General features: G+C 42.5%; 1 protein-coding gene across 2 annotated transcripts in view; it reads left to right on the forward strand.

Moving 5' to 3' along the window:
• MLLT3 (MLLT3 super elongation complex subunit) overlaps positions 1 to 26,715 on the forward strand; it is a 367,858-nt gene that overhangs the window by 2,651 nt on the left and 338,492 nt on the right. For both annotated transcript variants that reach the window (XM_069766027.1, XM_069766035.1), the window contains exon 2: positions 2,666 to 2,846. In XM_069766027.1, the coding sequence (XP_069622128.1) occupies positions 2,666 to 2,846 (181 nt within the window). The remainder of the gene's footprint in view (positions 1 to 2,665; positions 2,847 to 26,715) is intronic.

Raw genomic sequence — 26,715 nt, forward strand, 5'->3', positions numbered from 1 at the left:
TGTACTGGTGGAAGGGACTTGTCATTGGGATGATGGTTAATAATTTATGGTCAGGGTACTTGAAACCCTCACCGAACTTGCAGACAGCATTGTTCCACTTTTCTTTGAGACACTCTGTTACTCTTTAACCATAAACCTTTGGTCTGTGGTCAGGGTAGATCCAGGAGCAGCTGTCATTCTCCTAACTACCTGGATGGCCATGCTCCTTCTACAGTTGTTCTTCTTATGGCCAACACCTTTCAGCCATGGGTCTTGTTTGCTTTAGGGCTGCCAGTGCTTGTCAGGTCACATTTGGCTTACATATCAATGTTTGAACTGTTGTCCTTTTTTTGTTTTTTAGTCTTCACTTAAGAACGAAGACCTTTTCCATGGAAGGTGGTGATTAAGTGTGAATACACAATTGCTAAAATCCCAGGTGCCTTTACTCATACATGATCACAATTAGGAGAACACACAGTTAATGCATAAACCTCCACTGGGAGATGCTCACCATGGCCCTATGACATTCTACAATTAGTTAGATTTCCGTGATACATCAATGTAGTGTATTACTTGAGTATGGATTATTTTGCCCACTTTTGTTGTTGTAGGAGCACTTGAATTACCCACATTGAAAGTCTTGCTTTATAATGACCCAAAAACCTAATACACTTCGGAACCAACTTACCAGACTATGTTTTTTAGCTTGTACCTACCAGGTTTTCAATGGTTCCCATGGTTTAATATCCATGTCTTCACCTGATCCATGGCAGATATTTGGCTGGTCTTAGATGCCTATTTTCCCTTCCGTGAAAAAGACAGGAACCACTTTGCCAGGTCTTTCTGCTCCATATTTCCAGTTGTTTTCTGTGACTTTAATAATGATGTTCTAGGATAGATGAGCGCTAGGCACCGCGCTGTAAGGTTTGGATTGCCTATTAGTGGTATTGCAACACCGTCACTGCGTTTTAGAGCTTGTTCAGACAAGCATATCATGCATACATGTTAAATTTGGAAATCACATGGACCAGTGATATTTAATAGGACCCTTTCGATGACTTTTTTTTTTTTTTGGTCACCGTTACCGTATATGACAAAGTTTGGTCTGAGTTTCATTAGTTATTCTCCTGCGTGGGGGGAGAGGAGCTTTTCCATCTTCTTTTACCTTGCAGTCCATGAAAATCGGATTGTAATTGCTCGGGCTTAGTGGTCTGTGCAAACCAGGGCTGCAGAGGCGGTAAGCCAAAGCTTAATTTCCCTGACCCCCGACTCCACAGCACGACCTCCCTACTGTACATAAAGTGCAGCACAGATTCATCTCAGGACATCCTTAGATCAGGAACAGAACAGACATTTATAGGACATTTCATAACTTTCCCAAATTCTTATGAAACCATTTACAGCACATCGTGCATTGTACTACTGTACCCAATGTAGTATATATTTTAGGAGTCTTGTCTGTCCATTCTATACCGACTCCACCAAAATGGACACTGACTCCACAGCTGTGGTGCAAAATCACAGAGACATGTCTTACAAAATACAAAATCTAACATCTGAGTGAGCGTACTGTGTTTTTTTACACATCGCCATAAAAAAGTGCTCATCTTGGAAGTGGTATACTAAGTCACAGTTCTTGGGCACAGGATGTGTTGGTCATATGGCACATGAGGCCGTTTTATCTTTGCGCATGCACCTAAACCTATTTGAGAAAAATTATGGTTTGTTCTCAATGTCATGTTTCCTTGTTTGGATGTTAAAATAGTATATGCAGAGTTTCGGTTTTAGGTTATTTTTGTGGATTGTGAAAAGTTTAAATTTAAAAACTGTGGCAAAATGCAATGCAAAACACCTGAAACTCGCACGTGTGTTTTTTTTTTTTTTTAGGCCAGGTTCACACAACGATATAAAATTGTCAGTTTCATCCCTCAAAAACGTATCATTTGTCATCTGTATGAAATTCGTGTTTTGTTTGTTTTTTTGCAGCAGCTATTGATAGTAGGACCATGTACAGTTTCCTATGTTACAGAATTACAATGTATCCATAAAAATCGCAAGATGTATTATAGTGTTTGTTTTTTTTCTTTTGCACACTCTTTGATTTGAATGGCTGATTTTCATCCGATTTACAGAAGAAAGTAGTGCATGCTGCGGTTTTTTTTCTTCTTCATTTTACACATGCAGATTTGGTTAGTAGGGAAAAAAATTGGTCTTCTGCACTACCCTATTGAATAAGATTGGTCGTAGGGCTGTTTGTGTGGACAGTAATGATGAGCGAATATACTTGTTACTCGAGATTTCCCGAGCACGCTCGAGTGTCCTCCGGGTATTTGTTAGTGCTCAGGGATTTTTTTTTTCTTTGCCGCAGCTAGATGATTTACAGCTACTAGCCTGCTTGATTACATGTGGGGATTCCCTAGCCACCAGGCAACCCCCACATGTACTCAGCCTGGCTAATAGCTGTAAATCATTCAGCTGCGGTGAAAAAACTAAATCTCCGAGCACTAACAAATACTTGGATGACACCCGAGCGTGCTCGAGAAATCTTGAGTAACGAGTATATTCGCTCATCACTAGTGGACAGCACTATAGTTGTGTGATCCTGGCTTTAAGGAGAATAGCGTGTGATCCTAGCCATTTCGATGCATTTTCCTGCTGATTTGCTGTCTTTGCTCTGTGCTTGCAGTGTGCCGTACAAGTAAAGCTAGAACTGGGTCACCGAGCCCAGGTAAGGAAGAAACCAACACTTGAGGGATTCACCCACGATTGGATGGTATTTGTCCGAGGACCGGAGCATAGTAACATTCAGCACTTTGTGGAGAAAGTGGTCTTTCACTTACACGAAAGCTTTCCTAAACCGAAACGAGGTAAGGAACCATTCTGCAGAACTTGAGACCTTCACAAAACTAGTTTTCCCCAATTTGCTATTTCTTGGTTGTTGGCTCCTCTTCTGAGCACCATGCATCCATGATGGCTATCTTGGTCTTCACGTGCTGATCCGTTTATATTGGTTCATTATGGACATCCCATGTGTTTTCTATATGATGTGGGAGTGTGTTTGGGAATTTGGGACGTGTAGTATTTGTTGTGAGCCGTAGAAGTATAAAATGTCTGAAAGCTGTTCTCCCTGGCTCCTCACCAGAGTTCTCATATTCCATATCCGCTGAATGATACTTCTGTTAGCTCATTGGCTTGGCTGAGCGAGCCTGATGAAGACATTTACAGCTCACATATGGAACGTTGGAGCAGCTCAGTGTTTACTTTCCACAGTTTAAAAAGACAGACCGCCTGCCTTGATTTAATGTATACATTGTATATTTCACTCTTTGATTTGCGTCTGTGTAAATAGATATCACTAAGCCCCCATTTGTGTGACTCTTCAGGAAATGCATTAGTCCTTCAGTGGTCTGTATATGTTTCGGCTACTCCATTCTAATCTCTGTGCTGGCAACATTCGCCTCCATTGATTTATGGGAGATGTGGGCCTGTGCTATAAATGGTGTATTGGAGTTGATCATCTAGAAGTGCAATCTGACAGATCTGTGAAGTGCTAAATATGAAAATAAAACGTTTCTGGTATTAGTAGGGGCCATTCCATGGGCCTTTTTAGGAAATTCTGACATAATAGAAGGTAGCCCCCTGTTCATGAGCCTTACAGTTTGTTCACACACAGAATGTTAGAAGAGAAGAACGACGTGTAAAATCCACTTTTTTCTCCAGTTTTTTTTTTTTTTTTTTCCATTCATTTTCATAGGTGAAAAAGCGCTGAAAGGAATGTCATTCTGTAGATTTTATAAAACCGTCCAGCAGCTTTAAAAAAAAAAAAATATACAGAAAAGAAAGCAGCTTGTGAATGAAATTTCAGATACCTCATTTATTTTGCCAGCAAAGTAATACACAGCAGTAAAGAGAATGTACAAACTGCGCATGTGGACATACTCTTAAGAGTCAGAGACTGACCATGACCAAAACCGATAAGTTTTATTGTATAGCAATATATCTGCGTGCCTGATTGTTCCGCTGCTTTCACATCTCCCAGTCCCTGACTCCTTCTTCAATTTGAATATCAGAAATTAAGAATATTTTTTTTTCTCTCCATTTGCCATATTGTAATCAATAGCTCATTTGGGAGCACGTCTAAATCTCATTATTCAGGGCTTCAAACCGAAGCCTCCGATGAGGAAGCTAACGCAATGTGAGCCCCGTATAATATACACAATATCCTTTCTATATTGTACTATATTGGTTTATGTTAGTAACAAAGCCAATGGCTAAGGCATCTTTCGGACATCTGCGATTCCTCTTGTATGTAAGAACACAGACCATTGCTCCTCAGTGTTCTAGATCTGATTTTCATCAGTGTGTCCGTTTTCACCATCAGTGATTTTTCACTGATGGGGGCTGAGGAGGAACCTGAATAGGTCTCATGCATTACATTGTTGGTCATGGACAGCACACAATTGCCATCCGGGTGCATTTCTTAAATATCGTGGTCTTGTATGGGTTATTTTGAGCCTTGATTCAGATCAAAACCAACCATGTCTCCTAATTTTTTTTTTTTTTTGTGGACCACTCGGTCTGTAGAAAACATGGGCATGAGAATAGACTATAATGGGAACGTGTTCCATCTGTCAAAACCGTAAATAGAACAAGGCCTAAGTTTGCTTTCTCAAGTTTCATAAGTTAATGAGCATGCATTACTAAGAGTTAAAATGTATCCTGGTATTACCATGGAATTGAATGACCATATCCGTGTCGTAAAGGGAACCTGTCACCAGAAAAAACGCTATTAATCTGAAGATATGGGGTTAATCTGCAGGTTAATACTGTTATTATGCTGGCCAGCGCCTACACATAGCCTAACGCAACGGGGAGAAAATCATCTTTATTCTCCCCAGCCCCGGCGCGGGATTAGTCACTGCTCTAAGTATACAGAGTAACCGCTGTAACCACGCTGCCGGCCTTAATGCAGAGCCAGTGACAGTGAGGGCTGGGGACGCAGTTACAGCCACCACTCTGTATACTTAGAGTGATAATTAAACCCGCGCCGACACTGCACCCTGTGACTGAAATGGGAACGTTGCTGGGGAGAATAAAGTTAATTTTCTCCCCGCAGTGTTGGCCTCTGGCCAACAAAATAACATGATTGACCCCATATCTGCAGGTCAATAGCATTTGTTTTTTTTTTTCTTCTGGTGACTGGTTCCCTTTTAAATTGTCCAATTAACATGGACACCTCTATAATGCGGTTGTCCGGGTTTATCAGGAATGTCTGCAATCACTCTGTCTGCAGATGTGTATATCCCCATAGCACGTGTGCACACCCTGAGGACTCTACGGCGTCTGCGGTGAGACCGTGTGGTCATCTGACATCACATATGCAATTTGTGCACTCCTGGACACATTCCCACTAGAGTTGGGCAGCTTAGTTCAATTTAATTTTATCGAGCAAGGCCAGCCACCTTTAGTCGGAAAGTGATCAAAAGTATGCATATTTCATAACTAACATATGACCACTTGGTCTCGCCGCCGACACAGTAGAATGCTTACCACATCCACTGTGATTGCAGACTTCCTTGAAAAATTTGGACAATGCCTAATTAAAGGGAGAACATTGAGATTTGTTTTTTAAGCAAAATCTGTTTCTCTATCAACCAGTCAGTGAATGTTACTATAAGAACAAAACCTATTTTACTGAGCCTACAAATATCTCCCTGAAACAAGTATTTCAGTTTGGCTCCGTAACTGTATGTACTACTGTACATAATAAGCGTCGGGTCTTGTATTGAGTTTTCGGAGGGGCTGAATTAAGACTTGCAATAAACAGCATGTCATTGTTGGGCAGATGGTTGTTTAGCACAAATGGTCTTGCCCGCTATCTCCTGTCAGATCCGTAATCTTTATTGGCATCTAAACTTGTGTAGTTACTTAGAACAAACAGCACTGTGGTAAAGTGGCTCTGCTGTTGGCTATACGTTAAAATATCACTGACTGCAGGCTGAGTAATCTGCCGGCGACTGATCGAAGTTTCTCCGAATGACAGTTCAATATCTACATTTATTCTCATGGGTATTTCCCAACTGTTTTTTTTTTTTTTCTAGTAATACATTCAGAGTTGTATAGAAATGTATGTTATTATGTTATTTCCCAACTGTCGTGTGTGTGTTTTTTTTTTTTGGTTTTTTTTTTTCCTAGTAAAACAGTCTATTTTGTTTTGTGGAAAAGTGTATTGGTACAATTAAGGATTCCTGTCCTTCACTTTTATATAGCAGCCGCAGGGCAGTAAGAAACTTGAGTGCTAGTAATTGTTTAGGCATTGGTGTATAGTTTAAGAAGAACAGAGGAAAACCCCTGTGGGATTATCATGTCAAGGATCCTATTATGGATTTCATCTCTGCATTATGTGCACTCGCTGCTGTGTTTGTTCTTTATTGCTCTTTAATGTGATTCTATAAGGATGGCTACTAACGCTCATTTCCATTAAGGTAAAGCTCCGCTGTTAACACTGAACAATAAGCGATGAAATGCCTCTTTACTAGTTCTAGAGGAATGACCTCTGTAGCTGGAGCTCCAGATCTATGGTCACAACCTAAGAGGCAAGTTACCTGGAGAAACCCTCCATAGATGTCTTGCACATCAGGTTCTCTGGCGTGTTTTTGCTATACAGGCATTTTTCACCCCATTTTAACATCTTAAAAAACTTATTTATCGTATGGATTTGTTTAGGATTTTGATAAGAACTTGCTACAGATTTATGCAATAAATCTTCTGTATAAAATCCACACCTCAGAAATTTTTCTACTGAATATTTTCTACCCAGGAGAATCTGTTTTGGTAAAATCTCATCCAGTTTGATTCTACTGTAATGCACTGTGAATTTTCCATCTGTAGCTTTAGGTCACGTTCACACCTTCAGTATTTGGTCAGTATTTTACCTCAGCATTTGTAGCCAAAACCAGGAGAGGAACAATCAGAGGAAAAGTGTAATAGAAACATATGCACCACCTCTGTATTTATCACCCATTCCTGGTTTTGGCTTACAGATACTGAGGTAAAAAACTGACCAAATACTGAACGTGCGAATGTGGCCTTATACTTAAAATCATCCACAACCTGTGAACATGCCCTTAAGGTGCCTGCCCATAAACAAAGGATGGTTGTAAGTGAAGTGAGTATCCTCTTCAGTCATCATGAGCACACTGCTCCTCTGCTTCCTAATTGCTGGGGCCGGTCCACTCTTGATGATTGAAAGTACAGGCAAGCGGCATGGCTGCACTGCGGGTCTGAGCTGTGCTCATAGGTTTCTAGTACGTACAGTGAGGCTGGTTGAATCCAGCAATCGGGACCGCTTCAGAGTGATGAAGGAAGGCTCCAAAGCTCAGAGCCTACTAGTGGTGTGGGCTCCTTGCCTACGAAACAGGCCACTCTGACCACCCTCCAGTGTGTCAGTAACATAGACATCGAGCTAAACACTATAAAAATTCTTGAATAGAAAGGATTTTTAATAAAAGGTAAATTGCAAAGTTGTTTGTCTTTTTTCTTTTTACAAACCTTTTGTAATTTTACTCATTTTGGAACTTGTGACAACTTCTTTAAACAATAGCTGACATGTTTGTGGAAGCCATTACACAACTGTGATGTAACACTTAAGGTACCGTCACATTAAGCGACGCTGCAGCGATATAGACAATGAGCAGATCGCTGCAGCGTCGCTGTTTAGGTCGCTAGGAGACGTCAAACACGGCAACAGCAGAACAATGCAGGAGCGATCCAGTGACGTACTTATCGTTCTCGCTGGTTGTTAGCTCCATGGAAAAACATTGCAGGCATCGTTGCTTTTGCTGTCAAACATGACGAAGCACGCCGACCTGACGACCAAATAAAGTTCTGGACTTCTAGCTACGACCAGCGATGTCACAGCAGGATCCTGATTGCTGCTGCGTGTCAAACACAACGAGATCGCTATCCAGGACGCTGCAACGTCACGGATCGTTGTCGTTCTCGTTGGAAAGTTGCTCAGTATGAAGGTACCTTTAGTGCTACTACAATGCACTTGGCTTGTGAGATTACTGGGTTTACCAGAGTAATGCTTTTTCTGCCTTACTTTTACAAATTATAATTCAAATAAGTCAATGTGCAATCTGTAAGATATCTATAGCAAGCAGAGGAAGTTTCATTACAACTTTCTTGGCATCTACATATCCTTTCATTAGCTATTTTTGTGAGTTTTAATCTGTTCATTGTATGACAACGTTATATTACTAGCTGTAAGACCAGCCCTGTTTTGCAGAGATTACTTGCCGCTAGTTCTTCAGTGTTTCTTTCCTTCCTTCCTTCCTTCCTTCCTTCCTTCCTTCCTTCCTTCCTTCCTTCCTTCCTTCCTTCCTTCCTTCCTTCCTTCGTCCCGTCCCGTCCCGTCCCTTCCCTTCCTTTCCCCTCCTTCCTCGCCAAAGCCAAGAAGTTATATAGAAAAACTGTAATTGAAAGATTGGCGCTAGTGACGAGCGAGCGTGTTAAGGTCATGTGCTAACTGAGTTTCTTCGGCGTGCTCGAAAAATTCTTATGGAGTCCCCGATCCTGCATGTCATGTGGCTGTAACACATGCACAGATTGCCTTTTTGTTAGGCAATCCCTACATGTGTTGCGCCACTAGACATGCTGCAGCGAGGACTTGAACTTATTTTTCAAGCATGCCGAAGACACTCGGTGAGCAGAACGCCTTATCCGACGCTCGCTCGTCACTAATTGACAACCGTTCTGTGTTTTGGAGACACTCCTGGTTTTGGCACAGAAATACTGATGTGTGAAAGATGCCTTAGAATGAAATGCTTCTTCTGTTTTTCAATGCCATTTGGCATATTTAACGATTCCCTCTATTAAGCTTTATATTTTAAGCTGTATAAATATTTGTATTATTTGAAAAGTATATTTTTATTCGGTGTGTCTTCCCATTCTTTTGCTATATGTATATACAGCAGCAGATCTCTGAACTGTTGCTTGGTTAATATTCCCCTTGTGATTTTCATTTTTGTCCTTAGGGAAGTGTTTGTCAGTCAGGCTTAGACATTGTTGTTGGGTGGGGAGAATAAGCAATGTTCACAAAGACTAGCTTTGCTCATGATGAGGCCAATATAGCATATGGATTTCTCTTAGCCAAGTCCCATGAGCTTCTCTTTGGAAGGGGGGGGGGGGGGGGGGAGACCCAAAACGTTGAGCGTCTAGAACTCTACTATTTGTGCTTTGTCGTTCCGTCTACTTGGTTTGTATGTGTTTCCGCGATGTGACAAGTGCTGGGAAATTTGCCAGCTTACATGGCCCTACAGAGACCTTGTCATATTATAATTACACATGACTCAGAACATTTTCTATTCACTAAGAACTGTTGCTGAAGTTCATTGTGCAGTGAACAAGCCACTGGCTTCTCTGATTCACTCCATTTTTTTTCCGGAGATTGCAGAATTACTGTAATGTGCATCAGCCAGACACATTTCTAAAGTCCTTTTCTCATTTTTACATGTGACAGTCTAACAGACTAGCCTAAATCACTAATGAAAGGCGGCTGCTTCAAATGGGTTCTCTGGAAAGAGCAGAGGCTGAAATGTGCTGCAGCCTTTTTATTATAGTATTTAGTCAAGTGTTTACTGAAATTCTAAGGGAAGGAATGGTTTTAAAATAACCAGGAACTGCTCCAGTGCTCCCAGCCGGTCTTTGTCTACTTGGCTGTGATGACAAAGCGGTGTACCTGTGTGACCGCTGCAGCAAATCACCAGCCTAGCAGGGTACACAGAGCAAGGGGAGCTTTACTTGAGTGTTTTTGTTTGTTCCCTTACATCAGTGTTCCCCAACTCCAGTCCTCAAGAGACACCAACAGGTCATGTTATCAGGATTTCCTTAGTATTGCACAGGTGATAATTGCATCACCTGGACAGGCAAGCGTTCAATAACCTGTGCAATACAAAGGAGATCCTCAAAACATGGCCTGTTGGTGGCTCTTGAGGCCTGGAGTTGGGAAGCATACTCTCTCACTGGACACTTCCTTTATGAACTTTTTAACATTTTTAAAAAGGTACCTTTATATGATGTCCTCTTTTAATACATATTAAGACTCTCATATGAAGTGTATACAGTGGCATATAAAAGTATGGGCACCCCTGATCAAAATTACTGTTATTGTGAACAGTTAAGCAAGTTGAAGATGAAATGATCTCTAAAAGGCTTAAAGTTAAAGATTACAGCTTTCCTTCTCATTTTTGGCGGGAAAAAAAAAATTAAATTACAAAATAGGAAAATGGGTCGATGTAAACCTTTGGGCACCCTGCATGGTTAGTGCCTTGTTGCTACAGTTTTTGAAAGCATTACAGCTTATAAACACTTTTTGTAGCCAGCCAAGAGTCTTTCGATTCTTGTTTAAGGCATTCTTGTTTAAGGCATCTTCATCCATTCTTCCTTGGAATATTCGTCCAGTTCTGTGAGATTCCTGGGTCGTCTCACTGCTATTTCGAGGTATAGCCACAGATTTTTCAATGATGTTCAGATCAGGGGAATGTGAGGGCCATTGTAAAACCTTCAGTTTGTGCCATTTTAGGTAATCTATTGTGGATTTTGATGATTTTTGACTTGTGTTTAGGATTGTTAACCCTTTGTAGAATCCATCTCATTTCAACTTCAACAGTTTTTTGCAGATGTTGGTATGTTTGCATCAAGAATTTGTTGAAATTTCATTGAATCCATTGGTCCCTCTACCCGTGAAATATTCGTCGTACCATGATTGATCTCGGCAGACTGCTATTAAGGACCAGTGGATAAACACGCATGTGCACAGCTCGTTACTGTACAGCTATCCGAGTTGTCTTGGTTCTAAATATGTATCTATGTATTCATGGCATGGTCAGACTCAAGACAGATTTTTTTCTGCTAGAAGTAATTAATGAAGATCTCCATTCAATGGCTACAGAGCAGAGACTTTTTTTATAATGTTTCTCACGCTATGGCAAAATAAATATACAACTCCTTAGATCTTTATATGTATATTGCAGCTTTTGACCATAACGCCGTACATGTATGGGCTGTGATTGTGAAACAGATTCCCATTCTAGCAGAGCAGTATCGCTAGCAGAATGGGCCACCTTTCTATAATATCCATTTGGCCTCAATGCATGCCCCCCACAAAAAGCTGTCAAAATCTGTATTCTATGTTGTCTTCTGTCCTCTATAGAATTTAAACACTGCTCTTCAGGAGTACACTGCTCCCCTGCTTATTGGTTTCTTTCTTGCCAGGAAACCTGTGCACTCCTGATGACTGACAGCTCCGACTATGCGCTCTCTCAACGTTCTGCTTCCCTGGGCATGCACAGTACACTATTGAAATAGAAGTGCGTACATCTATATATCTATCTTTAATTATTGATGATGAAAAAAACTCTTTTAATGATTATCCAGTCACCAAAATGTTGATTCTCGACTGTTTTCTGGTTCAGAATAATTTCCAGCAATTTGCTTACCGTTGGCATGAAAGGTTCATCCGTTTTGCCTTTAGAAGCTGCTTTGCCGGTGCTTTTACTTATTCCGAGACCACTGTTGCCTGGGTTTACTTGCATGCCATGTGAGATAGCGCTTACTGAGTGTGTTGAGGGACACTCGCTTAGCACGGGATTCAGTCACACAGGCACAGGATTCTTTATGCAGCATAAACCGGGTCAGGCACAGTTCATTATATACATTTTATACGGCTTCAACTCAGTCACTAAACACCCTGGATTTCTCACTTTGTCCAGTTACCATGGGTGACTGTACGCCAAACAGTTCATCAATGTCCATGGTGCACAACAAGCACCAACAGTCTGTTCAACTGCCAGATACTTCTCTGCCATAATGATAGCTCTATTCCTGAGTGTTGCCTTCCTGGAGCTCCTACTCCACACGCTGACCTCCTGTCTGTCCTCTCTCCTCCAGGAAAGCTGCCAAACTGGGATCACTGTCCCGGACAATGCCTTGCTCACCAGGCCACCTGACAGTCCAGATCCTCAGACGGGCTGTAGCTCCCCCAGTGCAGTGCCATTGCAGACTCTGCATACATTCGGCCTTTCCTTGCGCTCTTCAGGACGTCCGTCCCCACCTGGGACCGTCCAACACACAGGCCACTGTGATCCAATCCTACTCCCAGGATCTCCCAAAACACTTGTCTCTCAGATCCACGGCCTCTCAGTGCACTATTCAGGGATCTGGTCCATACACAGGACTTCCCAACACACAAGCCGTCCAGGATCTAAACACTCTCCGTCACAGACCATGTGACCACACCATGGTCACATTATGTACCTCTAACCATTCCCATAGGTGGGAGGTGTGTGTGTGTGTGTGTGTGTGTGTGTGTGGTCAGTTCGACCCACCCAGCTCTCAAACTAACTCTGTAAGCCTCCATCTACAGCTATACAAATACTTGAGGGACTACAAGTCCCAGAACAACGTTACTGGCTTACAGGGCAGACTCACTCTGCGACACATACCGGCCATCTACAAACATGCCAGACACTGTTTCATTATCACCTTTACAGTTACGCCTCCATGCATATCCTGAGGAGCACATACAGCGCCCCCCAGCTGCAGCATGGGTCACTGCATCACAGCCACTAGCATACAAAAGGAGCTGGTGGCTATTGTTCTCCGAGCTAGAAGAGACTGGCTGTGAATATCATTGTCTGCTCGTCTCCATATACAGCCTTGTATTCCAGGGGTGTGATGCTGGAATACAAGGTATATGCCTCCCCACCTATATTCCTAGTTTCCCAGCTGTTTTACTCCCTCACGTGTTCAGTTAGTAAATTAACTTGCAGAAGAACATGCCTTTAGGCCAGGGGCATATTCTTTTGTATCTGTTATGCAGTGACTTTTACATTCCTGCATGAAAGCAAGTAACTACTGACACCCACTTTCGAAGCATTAAAAAAATAAAACAAAAAAAAAACAAAAAACAGTGGACCTGTTGGGAATTCTGCCTATTGGGCAACCTGATGTATGCACTATACTACAGGCAGCCATTTCTTCTGCCCACCCTCCCCTCGGAATTCCTGCATCAGCACATTCAAGCCGTTATATGTAACAATAAAATTATTTTAATGCCTTGAACATGTAGCAGTAGTTATTTTATTTTCTACTTTGTATATTTATGTGTATCTGCTAAGAATTTGAGAGGAAAAGCATGGAGCACACCAGAATGACAAAAAATAAACATTTGATGAAAGGTTCCCTGTAATCTTATTGCCACCTTGGTAACGTGCTTCTAAAATGTATGTTTTGTATATAATCCATAACTGTTCAGGCCGTTCTAGTTTTCCCCAGACATTGCAGCGTGCACATTTCTAGGGGATTTGCTGTATTCTCGTTGTTTCTGAAGGAGATCCCATAAAACAAAATTGAGTTCCGGTTGAATGAATGCCTGTGACCCTTTCGCACACTCCTCTTGCACATTGAGGGATCCTAACTTATGTATGGAGTTCTTTAAAACAAATGTTCATTTTTTTTTTTTTTTTTATCTACTTCACAGTTTTGTGTTGTCAAAATATCAGATCTATTGATCGATTTCTGTTCTGCTATCTACACTCTTCTTAAAGGAAACCTGTCACCAGGTGTGGCTGATGTGAGATACGGCCATCACCTTTCAGGGCTGATATACAGCATTCTAGAATACTGTCTACCTGCCCCCAACCTGACCTGTAAGAGAAGAAAAATAACTTTTATTATTCTCCCCTGCGGGGCGGTCCAGTCCAAGGGGTGTTGCTGGTCTTGGTCCGGCGCCTCCCATCTTCTTGCGATCCCCGCCCTTCTGCTTTCTTTGTGTGGATGACGTGTCTCTACGTCATCCACACAGTGTCCCCGACATCGCACTCCTGCACAGGTGTACTTCTTCAGGGCAGAGTAAAGTACTGCAGTGCTCATGCGCCAGGGCTCTTTGACCTTTCCCGACACCTGCGCACTGCAGTTCTTTCCTCTGCCCTCAATAGGGCAGAATATGCCTGCACAGGAGCACGACGCCGGGGAGACTGTGTGGATGACGTAGGGATGCGTTATCCACACGAAGCAAGAATAACGGCATTATAAGAAGGGAAGTGCTGAACCAAGATCAGAGACACCCCTTGGACCCAACCACCCCCGAGTATAGTAAAAAGCTGCTTCTCTTGTCTTTCATGTCAGGTTAAGTGCTAATGTACAGCATTATAGAATGCTGTATATCAGCCCTGAAAGGTGGTGGCCGTATCTTATAGCGGCCAAACCTGGTGAGGGGTTCCCTTTTAAGACAAATCAGACAAAGCGCACAGACTGCTCCTTTCAAGCCCTACCACTGCCCTAAAATCCTGATATGAAAGTCCCTTTGTTTTAAATCCTATCATTGGACTTGAGTGGCTCACCAATGAAGAAAGTCTTACTTGAGGTGTATCTGGCTTAAGGTCCATTTACACAGCACGATTATTGAGAAGGAGCATTCTTAGCAATTCTCATTTGTGCAATCTACAAAAGCTCCATAGTAAGCACTGTTGCTTTACAGCACTGGAGTCCTGGGTTCAATACCTCCAAGGACAACATTTGCAAGTTGGTTTGTTCTCCCTGTGTTTGCATGGGTTTTCTCCGGGTTCTCCAGTTTCCTCCCACACTTCAAAGACAAACTGATAGGGAATTTAGATTGTGAGCCCCAATGGGGCTGAGATAATGTATGTAAAGCACTTTGTAAATTACTGGTGCTATATAAGCTAATAAAATAAATTTAGTCGACTGCCGATCATCCAACGGATACACAAAACACTTGTCCATCTTTTGGGCTAAACAAAAGATTATTACTCTTGGCAGCATATTGTTCTGTCTAAACAAAAGCTGCGCTGCCGAAAACAATGGCAGCTTATTAACTTTTTAACATTTCCATCAAATTTTTAGGAGCTTTTTTGTTACACTTCTGCAATATACTGTTCCTAAGAGCATACATTTTATAGTCTAAAAATATGCCAGTATTGCGCGCACACACCATATATTCTCTACCTCTCTTATGGTATGTTTCCGTGTGCTCCGCTTCGCGCAAAGCGCCACCCCCTGTTGTTCGTGCGATGATTCCGGTTGTGTTCATTGTCAAATGGTGCTCCTTCCCTTCCGAGCTCTTCCATGTGCCCAAACAGTAATTTACCCCCACATATGGGGTATCGGTGTACTCGGGACAAATTGTACAACAACTTTTGGGTCCATTTTCTCCTGTTACCCTTGGGAAAATAAAACAAATTGGAGCTGAAGTAAATTTTGTGAAAAAAAGTTAAATGTTCATTTTTATTTAAACATTCCAAAAATTCCTGTAAAACACCTGAAGGGTTAATAAACTTTTTGAATGTGGTTTTGAGCACCTTGAGGGGTGCAGTTTTTAGAATGGTGTCACACTTGGTTATTTTCTATCATATAGACCCCTCAAAATGACTTCAAATGAGATGTGGTCCCTTAAAAAAAAAAAAAAAAAAATGGTGTTGTAAAAATGAGAAATTGCTGGTCAACTTTTAACCCTTATAACTCCCTAACAAAACAAAAATTTGGTTCCAAAATTGTGCTGATGTAAAGTAGACATGTGGGAAATGTTACTTATTAACTATTTTGTGTGACATATCTCTGTGAATTAAGGGCATAAAATTTAAAAGTTGGAAAATTGCGATATTTTCAAAATTTTCGCCAAATTTCCATTTTTTTTCCCCACTAATAAACGCAGGTAATATCAAATAAATTTTACCACTATCATGGAGTACAATATGTCACGAGAAAAGTGTCAGAATCACAGGGATCCGTTGAAGCGTTCCAGAGTTATAACCTCATAAAGAGACAGTGGTCAGAATTGTAAAAATGGCCTGGTCATTAGCGTGCAAACCACCCTTGGGGGTAAAGGGGATAAAATATGACATCCCAAAATAGACAAACCGCAGCATAAAAAAACCTCTAAAAATGCATGTAAAACGCGCAAGCAACCTAACTTACCGAATAGGTGTAGAAACGGTGGAGATAATCTGCAACATCAAATACTCATTGTGGGAATGTAACCTATAGGATCTCTTCACACTTTAAGGTACTGTCACACTGAACGATATCGCTAGCGATCCGTGACGTTGCAGTGTCCTGGCTAGCGATATCGTTCAGTTTGACAGGCAGCAGCGATCAGGATCCTGCTGTGCCATCGTTGGTCGGAGCAGAAAGTCCAGAACTTTATTTCGTCGCTGGACTTCCCGCAGACATCGCTGAATCGGCGTGTGTGACGCCGATTCAGCGATGTCTTCACTGGTAACCAGGGTTAACATCGGGTTACTAAGCGCAGGGCCGCGCTTAGTAACCCAATGTTTACCCTGGTTACCAGCGTAAACGTAAAAAAACAAACACTACATACTTGCCTTCCGCTGTCTGTCCTCCGGCGCCGGCCAGCCGGAAAGCAGAGCACAGCGGTGACGTCACCGCTGTGCTTTCCGGCTGGCGCTCAGTCAGTGCAGAGAAGCAGAGCGCCGGGGGACAGACACCGGAAGGGAAGTATGTAGTGTTTGTTTTTTTAACGTTTACGCTGGTAACCAGGGTAAATATCGGGTTACTAAGCGCGGCCCTGCGCTTAGTAACCCGATGTTTACCCTCGTTACCAGGGGACCGACATCGTTGGTCGCTGGAGAGCTGTCTGTGTGACAGCTCTCCAGCGACCAAACAGCGACGCTGCAGTGATCGGGATCGTTGTCTGGATCGCTGCAGCTTCGCTAAATGTGATGGTACCTTTAGCCTTTTCTTTCCTGTACACTGTAAAAAGACAAAGTCCACTGCCTCATGTTTAGTCTGCGGTATCCCGAAGGCCATGTGCACATTTTGAGTATTTGGTGAGTTTTTTTACCACAGTATCTGTAAGGCTACGTTCAGACTAGCGTTGTGCTAGTCTGCCACGTCGGGCGACGCACGCGTCATGCGCCCCTATGTTTAACATGGGGGACGCATGCGTTTTTGTTTGTTGCATTGTGCGACGCATGCGTCTTTTTTGCCGCAAGCGTCGGACCAAGAAAACGCAACAAGTTGCATTTTTCTTGCGTCCGATTTTCGGCAAAAAACGACGCACGCGTCGCAAAACGCAGCATTTTTGCGTGCGTTTTGCCGCGTTTTTCGGTGCGTTGTGCGTCGCCGACGCAGCGGCGCACAACGCTAGTCTGAACGTAGCCTTAGCCAAAACCAGGAGTGGGTGATAAATACAGAAGTGGTGACGTGTTTCTATTATACAGGTCCTTCTCAAAAAATTAGCATATAGTGTTAAATTTCTTATTTACCATAATGTAATGATTACAATTAAACTTTCATATATTATAGATTCATTATCCACCAACTGAAATTTGACAGGTCTTTTATTGTTTTAATACTGCATCTCAAAAACATTTCTAGAATTCGCCCTTTTCTTACTTTCGACTCTGCAAAAACTCTTACTGTTTCACTTATTCATTCTCGTCTGGACTATTGTAACTCTCTACTAATCGGCCTCCCTCTTACCAAACTCTCCCCGCTCCAATCTGTCCTGAATGCTGCTGCCAGGATCATATTCCTCACCAACCGTTACACCGATGCCTCTACCTTGTGCCAGTCATTACACTGGTTACCCATCCACTCAAGAATCCAGTACAAAACTACTACCCTCATCCACAAAGCACTCCATGGCTCAGCACCACCCTACATCTCCTCTCTGGTCTCAGTCTACCACCCTACCCGTGCCCTCCGCTCCGCTGATGACCTCAGGTTAGCATCCTCAATAATCAGAACCTCCCACTCCCGTCTCCAAGACTTTACACGTGCTGCGCCGATTCTTTGGAATGCACTACCTAGGATAATACGATTAATCCCCAATCCCCACAGTTTTAAGCGTGCCCTAAAAACTCATTTGTTCAGACTGGTCTACCGCCTCAATGCATTAACCTAACGATCCCTGTGTGGCCTATATTAAAAAAAAAAAAAAATTAATTAACTGGTTCATGCAGCTTTACATGAACACCCAAGCCTTACACTATGGCTGGTCCGAATAACTATAGCAATTGTTACCATCCACCTCTCGTGTCTCCCCTTTTCCTCATAGTTTGTAAGCTTACGAGCAGGGCCCTCACTCCTCTTGGTATCTGTTTTGAACTGTATTTCTGTTATGCTGGAATGTCTATTGTATGTACAAGTCCCCTCTATAATTTGTAAAGCGCTGCGGAATATGTTGGCGCTATATAAATAAAAATTATTATTATTATTATTATACTGATGATTTTGGCATACAACTCCTGATAACCCAAAAAACCTGTCTCAATAAATTAGCATATCAAGAAAAGGTTCTCTAAACGACCTATTACCCTAATCTTCTGAATCAACTAATTAACTCTAAACACATGCAAAAGATACCTGAGGCTTTTATAAACTCCCTGCCTGGTTCATTACTCAAAACCCCCATCATGGGTAAGACTAGCGACCTGACAGATGTCAAGAAGGCCTTCATTGACACCCTCTAGCAAGAGGGTAAGACCCAGAAAGAAATTTCTCAACAAATAGGCTGTTCCCAGAGTGCTGTATCAAGACACCTCAATGGTAAGTCTGTTGGAAGGAAACAATGTGGCAGAAAACGCTGTACAACGAGAAGAGGAGACCGGACCCTGAGGAAGATTGTGGAGAAGGACCGATTCCAGACCTTGGGGAACCTGAGGAAGCAGTGGACTGAGTCTGGTGTGGAAACATCCAGAGCCACCGTGCACAGGCGTGTGCAGGAAATGGGCTACAGGTGCCGCATTCCCCAGGTAAAGCCACTTTTGAACCATAAACAGCGGTAGAGGCGCCTGACCTGGGCTACAGAGAAGAAGCACTGGACTGTTGCTAAGTGGTCCCAAGTACTTTTTTCTGATGAAAGCAAATTTTGCATGTCATTCGGAAATCAAGGTGCCAGAGTCTGGAGGAAGACTGGGGAGAAGGAAATGCCAAAATGCCTGAAGTCCAGTGTCAAGTACCCACAGTCAGTGATGGTGTGGGGTGCCATGTCAGCTGCTGGTGTTGGTCCACTGTTTCATCAAGGGCAGGGTCAATGCAGCTAGCTATCAGGAGATTTTGGAGCACTTCATGCTTCTATCGGCTGAAATGCTTTATGGAGATGAAGATTTCATTTTTCAGCACGACCTGGCACCTGCTCACAGTGCCAAAACCACTGGTAAATGGTTTACTGACCATGGTATTACTGTGCTCAATTGGCCTGCCAACTCTCCTGACCTGAACCCCATAGAGAATCTGTGGGATATTGTGAAGAGAAAGTTGAGAGACGCAAGACCCAACACTCTGGATGAGCTTAAGGCCGCTATTGAAGCATCCTGGGCCTCCATAACATCTCAGCAGTGTCACAGGCTGATTGCCTCCATGCCACGCCGCATTGAAGCAGTCATTTCTGCCAAAGGATTCCCGACCAAGTATTGAGTGCATAACTGAACATTATTATTTGTTGGTTTTTTTGTTTGTTATTAAAAAACACTTTTATTTGATTGGATGGGTGAAATATGCTAATTTATTGAGACAGGTTTTTTGGGTTATCAGGAGTTGTATGCCAAAATCATCAGTATTAAAACAATAAGACCTGACAAATTTCAGTTGGTGGATAATGAATCTATAATATATGAAAGTTTAATTGTAATCATTACATTATGGTAAATAATGAAATTTAACACTATATGCTAATTTTTTGAGAAGGACCTGTACTTGTTCCACTCCTGGTTTTGGCTTATAAATACTGAGGTAAAATACTGGCCGAATACTGAACGTGGCCTAGAAGTACACACATTTTGCAGCTTGATCTTTGCGTTGTAGAGTAGTTTTGTTGCACAATTTTGCTGAGATTACTATAATTTGTGTATTTGTTCTTTTTAACAAGCCATAAGAGTGCGCCATCTTAGTTTTGCATGTGTTTGGTATATAGTTCCCTCAATTAATTGAGCAGGTTTTACAGTCTATTTTCTGACAGGTTTGCTTTTTCCACCGTTTTATTGTGAACCACCACTTTAACCCAACAAGCACATTTTAATTAACAGATCGTTAGTTTCCTTTAGGATAACAATCCTTTAAGCTGACGATGAAAGCACACAACATGCACTTCCAGCCCCGCTGCAAGGTTTCTGCTATTCCTCTGAGTGCACTGGGAAATGATTTCTAAATTGAGCATTATTAATGTGCTGCTGATCTGAGCTGTCATATATCAAAGTAAGACCGAGCTGGAAGAAGGGGGAGCGTGATGTGCGCTGCTGTTGTCACTTTAGCCCATATCTCTCATCTTCTGCTTCTTCTGACTACAACTGTGATTTTAAGAATGGTCACAGTGCAATATACAGGATTTGAGGTTACGTGGGCCCCTAAAGCCCCGGGTTCTGTGTCATTGAGAGACCAAATCCATTTTGGAAGTGTTTAATTTGTCAGTATTAAAGAGGTTGTCAACTACTAGGACAACTTCTTGAACTAAATGTTTGGCCCCGATAAAATAAAGCCTATATTATCCTCCTGTGCCAACACTGTTCCTGCACACTGGTGCGGTAAAGTGACATGTTGTGCACTGCGCCCAATCTGTGCTAGTGTCACTGTCTCCACCTTCGTACGGATTGAACATGAAGAGCAAGCCAGGGCTCATCTGCAGCTCAGTTATTCCTTTTAGATGTTAATTTTAACATTTAAATTTTTTATTATTATTAATATTATTATTATTATTATTATTATTATTATTATTATTATATAAGCCGTGGCTGCCTGTCAATAGTCTTCAATGTGCAGCAGTCGAAGTAGGAAGCTCATTTAAGGTTTTTTGACTTAACTTTTTTTTTTTCCCAATATTTTTAAGGACTAATTGGAAAATTAGAGCTATAAATAATATAGCCAAGTACTAGTTGATATGAACTTTAAAATTGCCTTTGCAATATTCTGCACATCCCCCTGCAGACTGGTGGTGGGGAATCTTGGGGCTTTGATTCAGTGTGTGTGTGTGTGTGTGTGTGTGTGTGCACTCAATCTCAACCACCTTCTCAGAAACTCTAGTCTGCATCCAGTTTGCCTGCCTATTTACCAGGGCTCTGCAGATGTCTTCTCTAAGCAGAAGGATGAATCTCTACCTCCACATCTGCCATTTGACCGTGCTATTTCCTTTATTCCAGTTATATACAGTGGCATGTAAAAATTTGGGCACCCATCGTCAAAAAATCTTTAAAATTTACAAATTGAAAATGGGCCTATGCAAAACGTTGGGCACCCTGCATGGCTAGTCCCTATAAGTAGCACACCACTTTTGAAAGTATCACAGCTTGTAAACGCTTTTTGTAGCCAGCCAAGAGTCTTTCAGTTCTTTTGAGGGATTTTCATCCATTCTTCCTTGGAGAATTCTTCCAGTTCTGTGAGATTTCTGGGTTGTCTTGCATGTACTGCTATTTTGAGGTCTAGCCACAGATTTTCAATGATATTCAGATCAGGGGACTATGGGGCCACTGTAAAACTTTCAGTTTGTGCCTCTTGAGGTAGTCTATTGTGGATTGTGTTTTAAGATCATTATCCAATTGTAGAAACCATCCTCTTTTCAGCTTTTTAACAGATGGTGTTATTTTTGCATCTAGAATTTGTTGAAATTTAATTTAATCCATTCTTCCCTCTACCCGTGAAATGTTTCCCATGCCATTGGCTGCATATTGGTGCAGGTCAGGTATTTCTGAACAGAACAATGTACCACAACTCCAGAATCTACTAAATATTTCTGAAGGTCTTTGGCAGTCAAGCGAGATGTTCTGATTTGCCTCTCTAGGAATCCTTCTAGCAGCTCTTACTGAAATTTTGCTTGGTTCTTTAGACCTTAGCTTGACCTTCACTGTTCCTGTTAACTGCAATTTCTTATTTACATTTTGAACTGGGGAAGGGCAACTTGAAAACACTTTTCTATTTTCTTATAGCCTTCTCCTGCTTTGTTGACATCTACCATTTTCAGAGAGCCGCTTAGAAGAACCCACGGCTACTGTTTTCTGCACAAGGTTAGAGGAGGCTGGGCTGAGTGTTTCTAAAGCTGGCAAATTAGCATCACCTAAAGATGATGGTGAAGAAGCCATAACCCTAACAAGCTAATTAAGATCTGAAACCTTGGTCAAAGATATCTGAGCACGCAAATCTCCTAGGGTGCCCAAACTTCTGCATCAGGATTTTTTTTTTTCCCCTTTTTTGTAATTTTTTAAAATGTAAAAATATAAGTATAAATATATATATATATTTTTATATAAATAATTTTTCTCTAAAATACTAAGGAAATGTCATCTGTTACTGTTAACAATAACAGTAATTTTGGCTATATATATAAAAATTGTATTTTTTTTTTAAATACTTTAGATCTGTTCATGGGACAACAATGAAGATACGACACTTTCATACTATGTAAAGTCAGTGTATAGCTTGTATAATAATGTAATTTTTTTGGTGTGCTCTCTAAAAACCTCAACACACAGCCATAATGAACCGCTGGCAACAAAAGTGAGTACACCTCTAAGTGAAAATGGCCAAATTGCGCCCAAAGTGTCAATATGTTGTGTGACCACCATTATTACCAAGCACCATTTTAAATCCCTTGGGAATTGTCATGTACAGTGTGAAAGAGACTAAGTGCAATATGAAGGGATGAGGGGAATGGAGCCCAACACAAGGGAAGATGAAATTGGGGACCCGTAGGCAGATCTAACCTCACCCTGTCTGCCCTATACGTCCCTATATAGGTTCTGCCCCTATTGCTGAGCAGGAACCTAATCCTTGCCTGACCCTGGCAATAAGCCCTGCTTAGAGAAGGACTGTGTAAACTAGTCAATTCCCAGTACAACTAAAGACAGATGGGATACACAAACGAGGGGAACACTTATCTTAAGTAGACTCAGAGAGATAACGTAGGCATCCTCCAACAGCACCAAAGAGGAAGAGAGCCGACTGCTATAGCTCCAAGCCTCTACAGAGGGGAATAGAAATATCACCGGTAACTCCCAGATGCAGACAGGAAGTCTTATCAACACCCAGGTCCAGGTGTTTATCCCCTTCCCGACCTGTGACGCCACGTAGGCGTTATGAAAGTCGGTGCCAATCCGACCTGTGACGCCTATGTGGCGTCATGGAGGGATCGCATCCCTGCAGATCGGGTGAAAGGGTTAACTCCAATTTCACCCGATCTGCAGGGACCGTGGCTTTGCCCCCACGTGGCTACATTCGCTCTGATTGGCTGTTGCACTTTCAACAGCCAATCAGAGCAATTTGTAATATTTCATGAAATTTGGTGAAATATTACAATCCAGCCATGGGCGATGCCGCAATATCATCAACCATGGCTGGAGACCGCGATCTGACCCCCCCCACCGTCTGACAGCGGCGATCTGTCTGTCTTTTTTCTCCCCTCCATTCTGTGCTCCGCTTCCCTCCGCTGCTTTCCTCTCCCCTCCTCTCCCCCCCCCCCCCCGTGCCCCCCTGCTGTCCGATCCCACCCACTGTACCACTGGAGTCCCAGGGACCCTCCCGGTGTCCATCCGGCATCTTCGATGGGCGCCGCCATCTTCCAAAATGGCGGGCGCATGCGTAGTGCGCCCGCCAAATCTGCCGGCTGGCAGGTTCGTTACAGGTACATTTTGATTACTGTGATGGGTTATATCACAGTGATCAAAATAAAAAAATAGTAAATAAAGCCCCCCCCTTATCACCCCCATAGGTAGGGAAAATAATGAAATAAATAAAATTATTTTTATTTTTCCACTAGGGTTAGGGCTAGGGTTAGGGTTGCAATTAGGGTTAGAATTAGGCTATGTGCGGATTTGGCTGCGGATCCGCAACGAATTGGCCGCTGCTGATTCGTGGCAGTTTTCCATCACGTTTACAGTACCATGTAATCCTATGGAAAACCAAATCCACTGTGCCCATGGTGCGGAAAATACCGTGCGGAAATGCTGCGTTGTATTTTCCGCAACATGTTAATTCTTTGTGCGGATTCCGCAACGTTTTACACCTGTTCCTCAATAGGAATCCGCAGGTGAAATCCGCACAAAAAACACTGGAAATCCGCAGTTAATCCACAAGTAAAAAGCAGTGCGTTTTACCTGCTGATTTTTCAAAAACTGAGCGGAGAAATCCGCACACGAATCCGCAACGTGGGCACATAGCCTTAGGGTTAGGGCTGGAACTAGAGTTCGAGTTGGAATTAGGGTTAGGGTTGGAATTGGGGTTAAGATTAGGGTTAAGGGTGTGTTGAGGTTTGGGTTAGGCTTGTGGTTAGGGTTATGGTTAGGGTTGTGGTTAGGGGTGTGTTGGGGTTAGGGTTGTGGTTAGGGGTGTGTTGGAGTTAGAATTGAGGGGTTTCCACTGTTTAGGCACATCAGGGGTCTCCAATCACGACATGGCGCTACCATTGATTCCAGTCAATCTTGCATTCAAAAAGTCAAATGGTGCTCCCCCCACCTCCCAGAAGGATAGGGAGGTGGGGTTAGGGAACAAGGGATTGGAGTCTGGAATCCGGTTCGGATGAACTTGGTTCTGTAGTTTCGTGGCATTAAATTATTTGTCTCATTTTCGAGGAAAGTGATAAGTACAGGTTTCAATGGTTCCGATTGAGCGAACTAGCGTTTCCAATTATTCAGCTCTTCAGTCTCTCTAAAGATAATCCAGGGAGACCAAGCATTTAATACTTTATCCGAGGTTCTAGTATCCTGACCAATCAGTTGCTCCATTCTAAAAATATGGTTGAGCTCTGTGACAAAATTGGCGCGCGAGGGAGATTTTGATTGCTTCCAATAACGGGGGATCAGGTTACCCGCTGCCGTTAGGAAGTGTCGTAGCAGACTTTTCTTGAATTTGGCGATAGAAAGGTCACATATAGATAGCAAGGCCAATTCCATTGTAGGTTGTATTTTGTGGAAAGACATTTTATTGTGAAGCTCAAAGACCTTTTCCCAGAAGCTGTGAATAGGCGGGCAGGACCACCAGATGTGAGAGTATGTCCCCCTGTCCCTCCAGCACCTCCAGCAAATGTCAGGGGTGGTGGGGAATATAATATGAATGTTTGATGGGCATCTGTACCACCTAGATAAAAGCCTATAGCTTCTTTTCTGATAATCTGAGCACAATGAAGATCTAATAGTGAAGAGGAGACTTTTGCAACGGTCCTCCAGTGTCAGTGGTTTGCCTATTTCACTTTCCCATTTAGAGAAAAATATAGTTGAATCAGTTGAGGTTAATTGGTGACTCTGGAGCATTCTATATAATAATGATACCGTATGAGGCAGAGGGCCTCCACCCAGGCACGCAGACTCAAAGTGGGTAAGCTGTCTGTAAATGTCAGTCTGCCTAGACAGCTTGGTGAGGTAGCTTTTAATTTGTTTATGAAGGAACCAGGAGCCCGGTCGGGGTTCAGTTCCGGCGTAAATCGTCTGTAGGGATTTTATCGAGGCCTGATCCGTGTAGTCGTAGACTATTGGATAGTTGTCTTTGTTTGTGTAGAAAATTGGTCTTGTCAAGACCTGCTGGGAAGTCTGGATTGTCAGAGAGTGGGGTTAGGGGTCCTGGTATAGAAGAAGTGTTAAACTTATGGTTACCATATTTAATAATGAGATTTCTTGTGAACAAGGGTAGATCATTTCGCTGGACGTTTGTGGTTCCCTCCCTCCAGATTTGAGCTATAGGGTTATGGTCCGAGAGCTTCATCTCTAAGTCAACCCATTTTTTACTGAGTTTGTGGTGAAAAAGATCTAGAATACAGGTCACAAGGGATGTGCTTTTGTAGAGCGAAAAGTCTGGGAGACCCAACCCCCCGGTTTGTTTAGTTCTGCTCAGGAGATGATATGCCAAGCGTGGATGCCTTCCTGACCAAATAAATCTCGTTATTGCTGCCTTAAGTCTGGAGAAAAAAGATGCTGGTAGGAACAAAGGAATGGTCTGGAAGAAGTAAAGAAGGCGTGGCAGTAAGTCCATTTTAATAGCGTTGATTCTTCCCAGCCATGATAGATTCAATTTGTTCCATTTCTCCAGATCAAGTTCCGCCTTGTTCAGGGCTATTTTGTAATTGGCGTCATATAGTTGTTGTGACCTAGCAGTCAATCTTATACCTAGGTAGGCCAGGGAGTCAGACCGCCATCTAAATGGAAAGGAAGAGCTTAACTGGGAGACTAAAGAGGATGGCAATGAAACATTTATCATTTCGGACTCATGCAAATTTATTTTAAAATTACTTAGTACGCCAAAGCTGTGTAATTCTAATAAGATATTAGGCAAACTAGTACTGGCAGAGGTAACATACATAAGTTTGTCGTCCGCAAATAATGCCAGTTTATGCTGTTCTGATTGGATCCTCATTCCTGCTATAGATGGATTGTTACAAATGGCTATTGCCAGGTGTTCCATGGTTAGTGTATATATAGCAGGGGGGACAAAGGGCATCCCTGCCTTCTGCCGTTTCGTATATGGAAAGGGTCTGACAGCGAGCCATTCACCTTTACCTGAGCAGAAGGAGATTAATAGAGGGCCTTGACACTCCACAACGCCCTCCTCTGTAAGCCAATTCCCTCTAATGTTTGATACATGAAATCCCACCCCACTCTATCGAATGCTTTTTCAGCATCGATCGATAAGATACATAACGGATCACCTCTTCGGTTTGCATTATCAATCAGGGAAATGGATCTGATAGTGTTATCCCTTGCCTCCCTTCCGGGTACAAAA

The sequence above is a fragment of the Ranitomeya imitator genome, chromosome 1 (genome assembly GCF_032444005.1).
Source record: "Ranitomeya imitator isolate aRanImi1 chromosome 1, aRanImi1.pri, whole genome shotgun sequence".
NCBI lineage: Eukaryota > Metazoa > Chordata > Amphibia > Anura > Dendrobatidae > Ranitomeya > Ranitomeya imitator.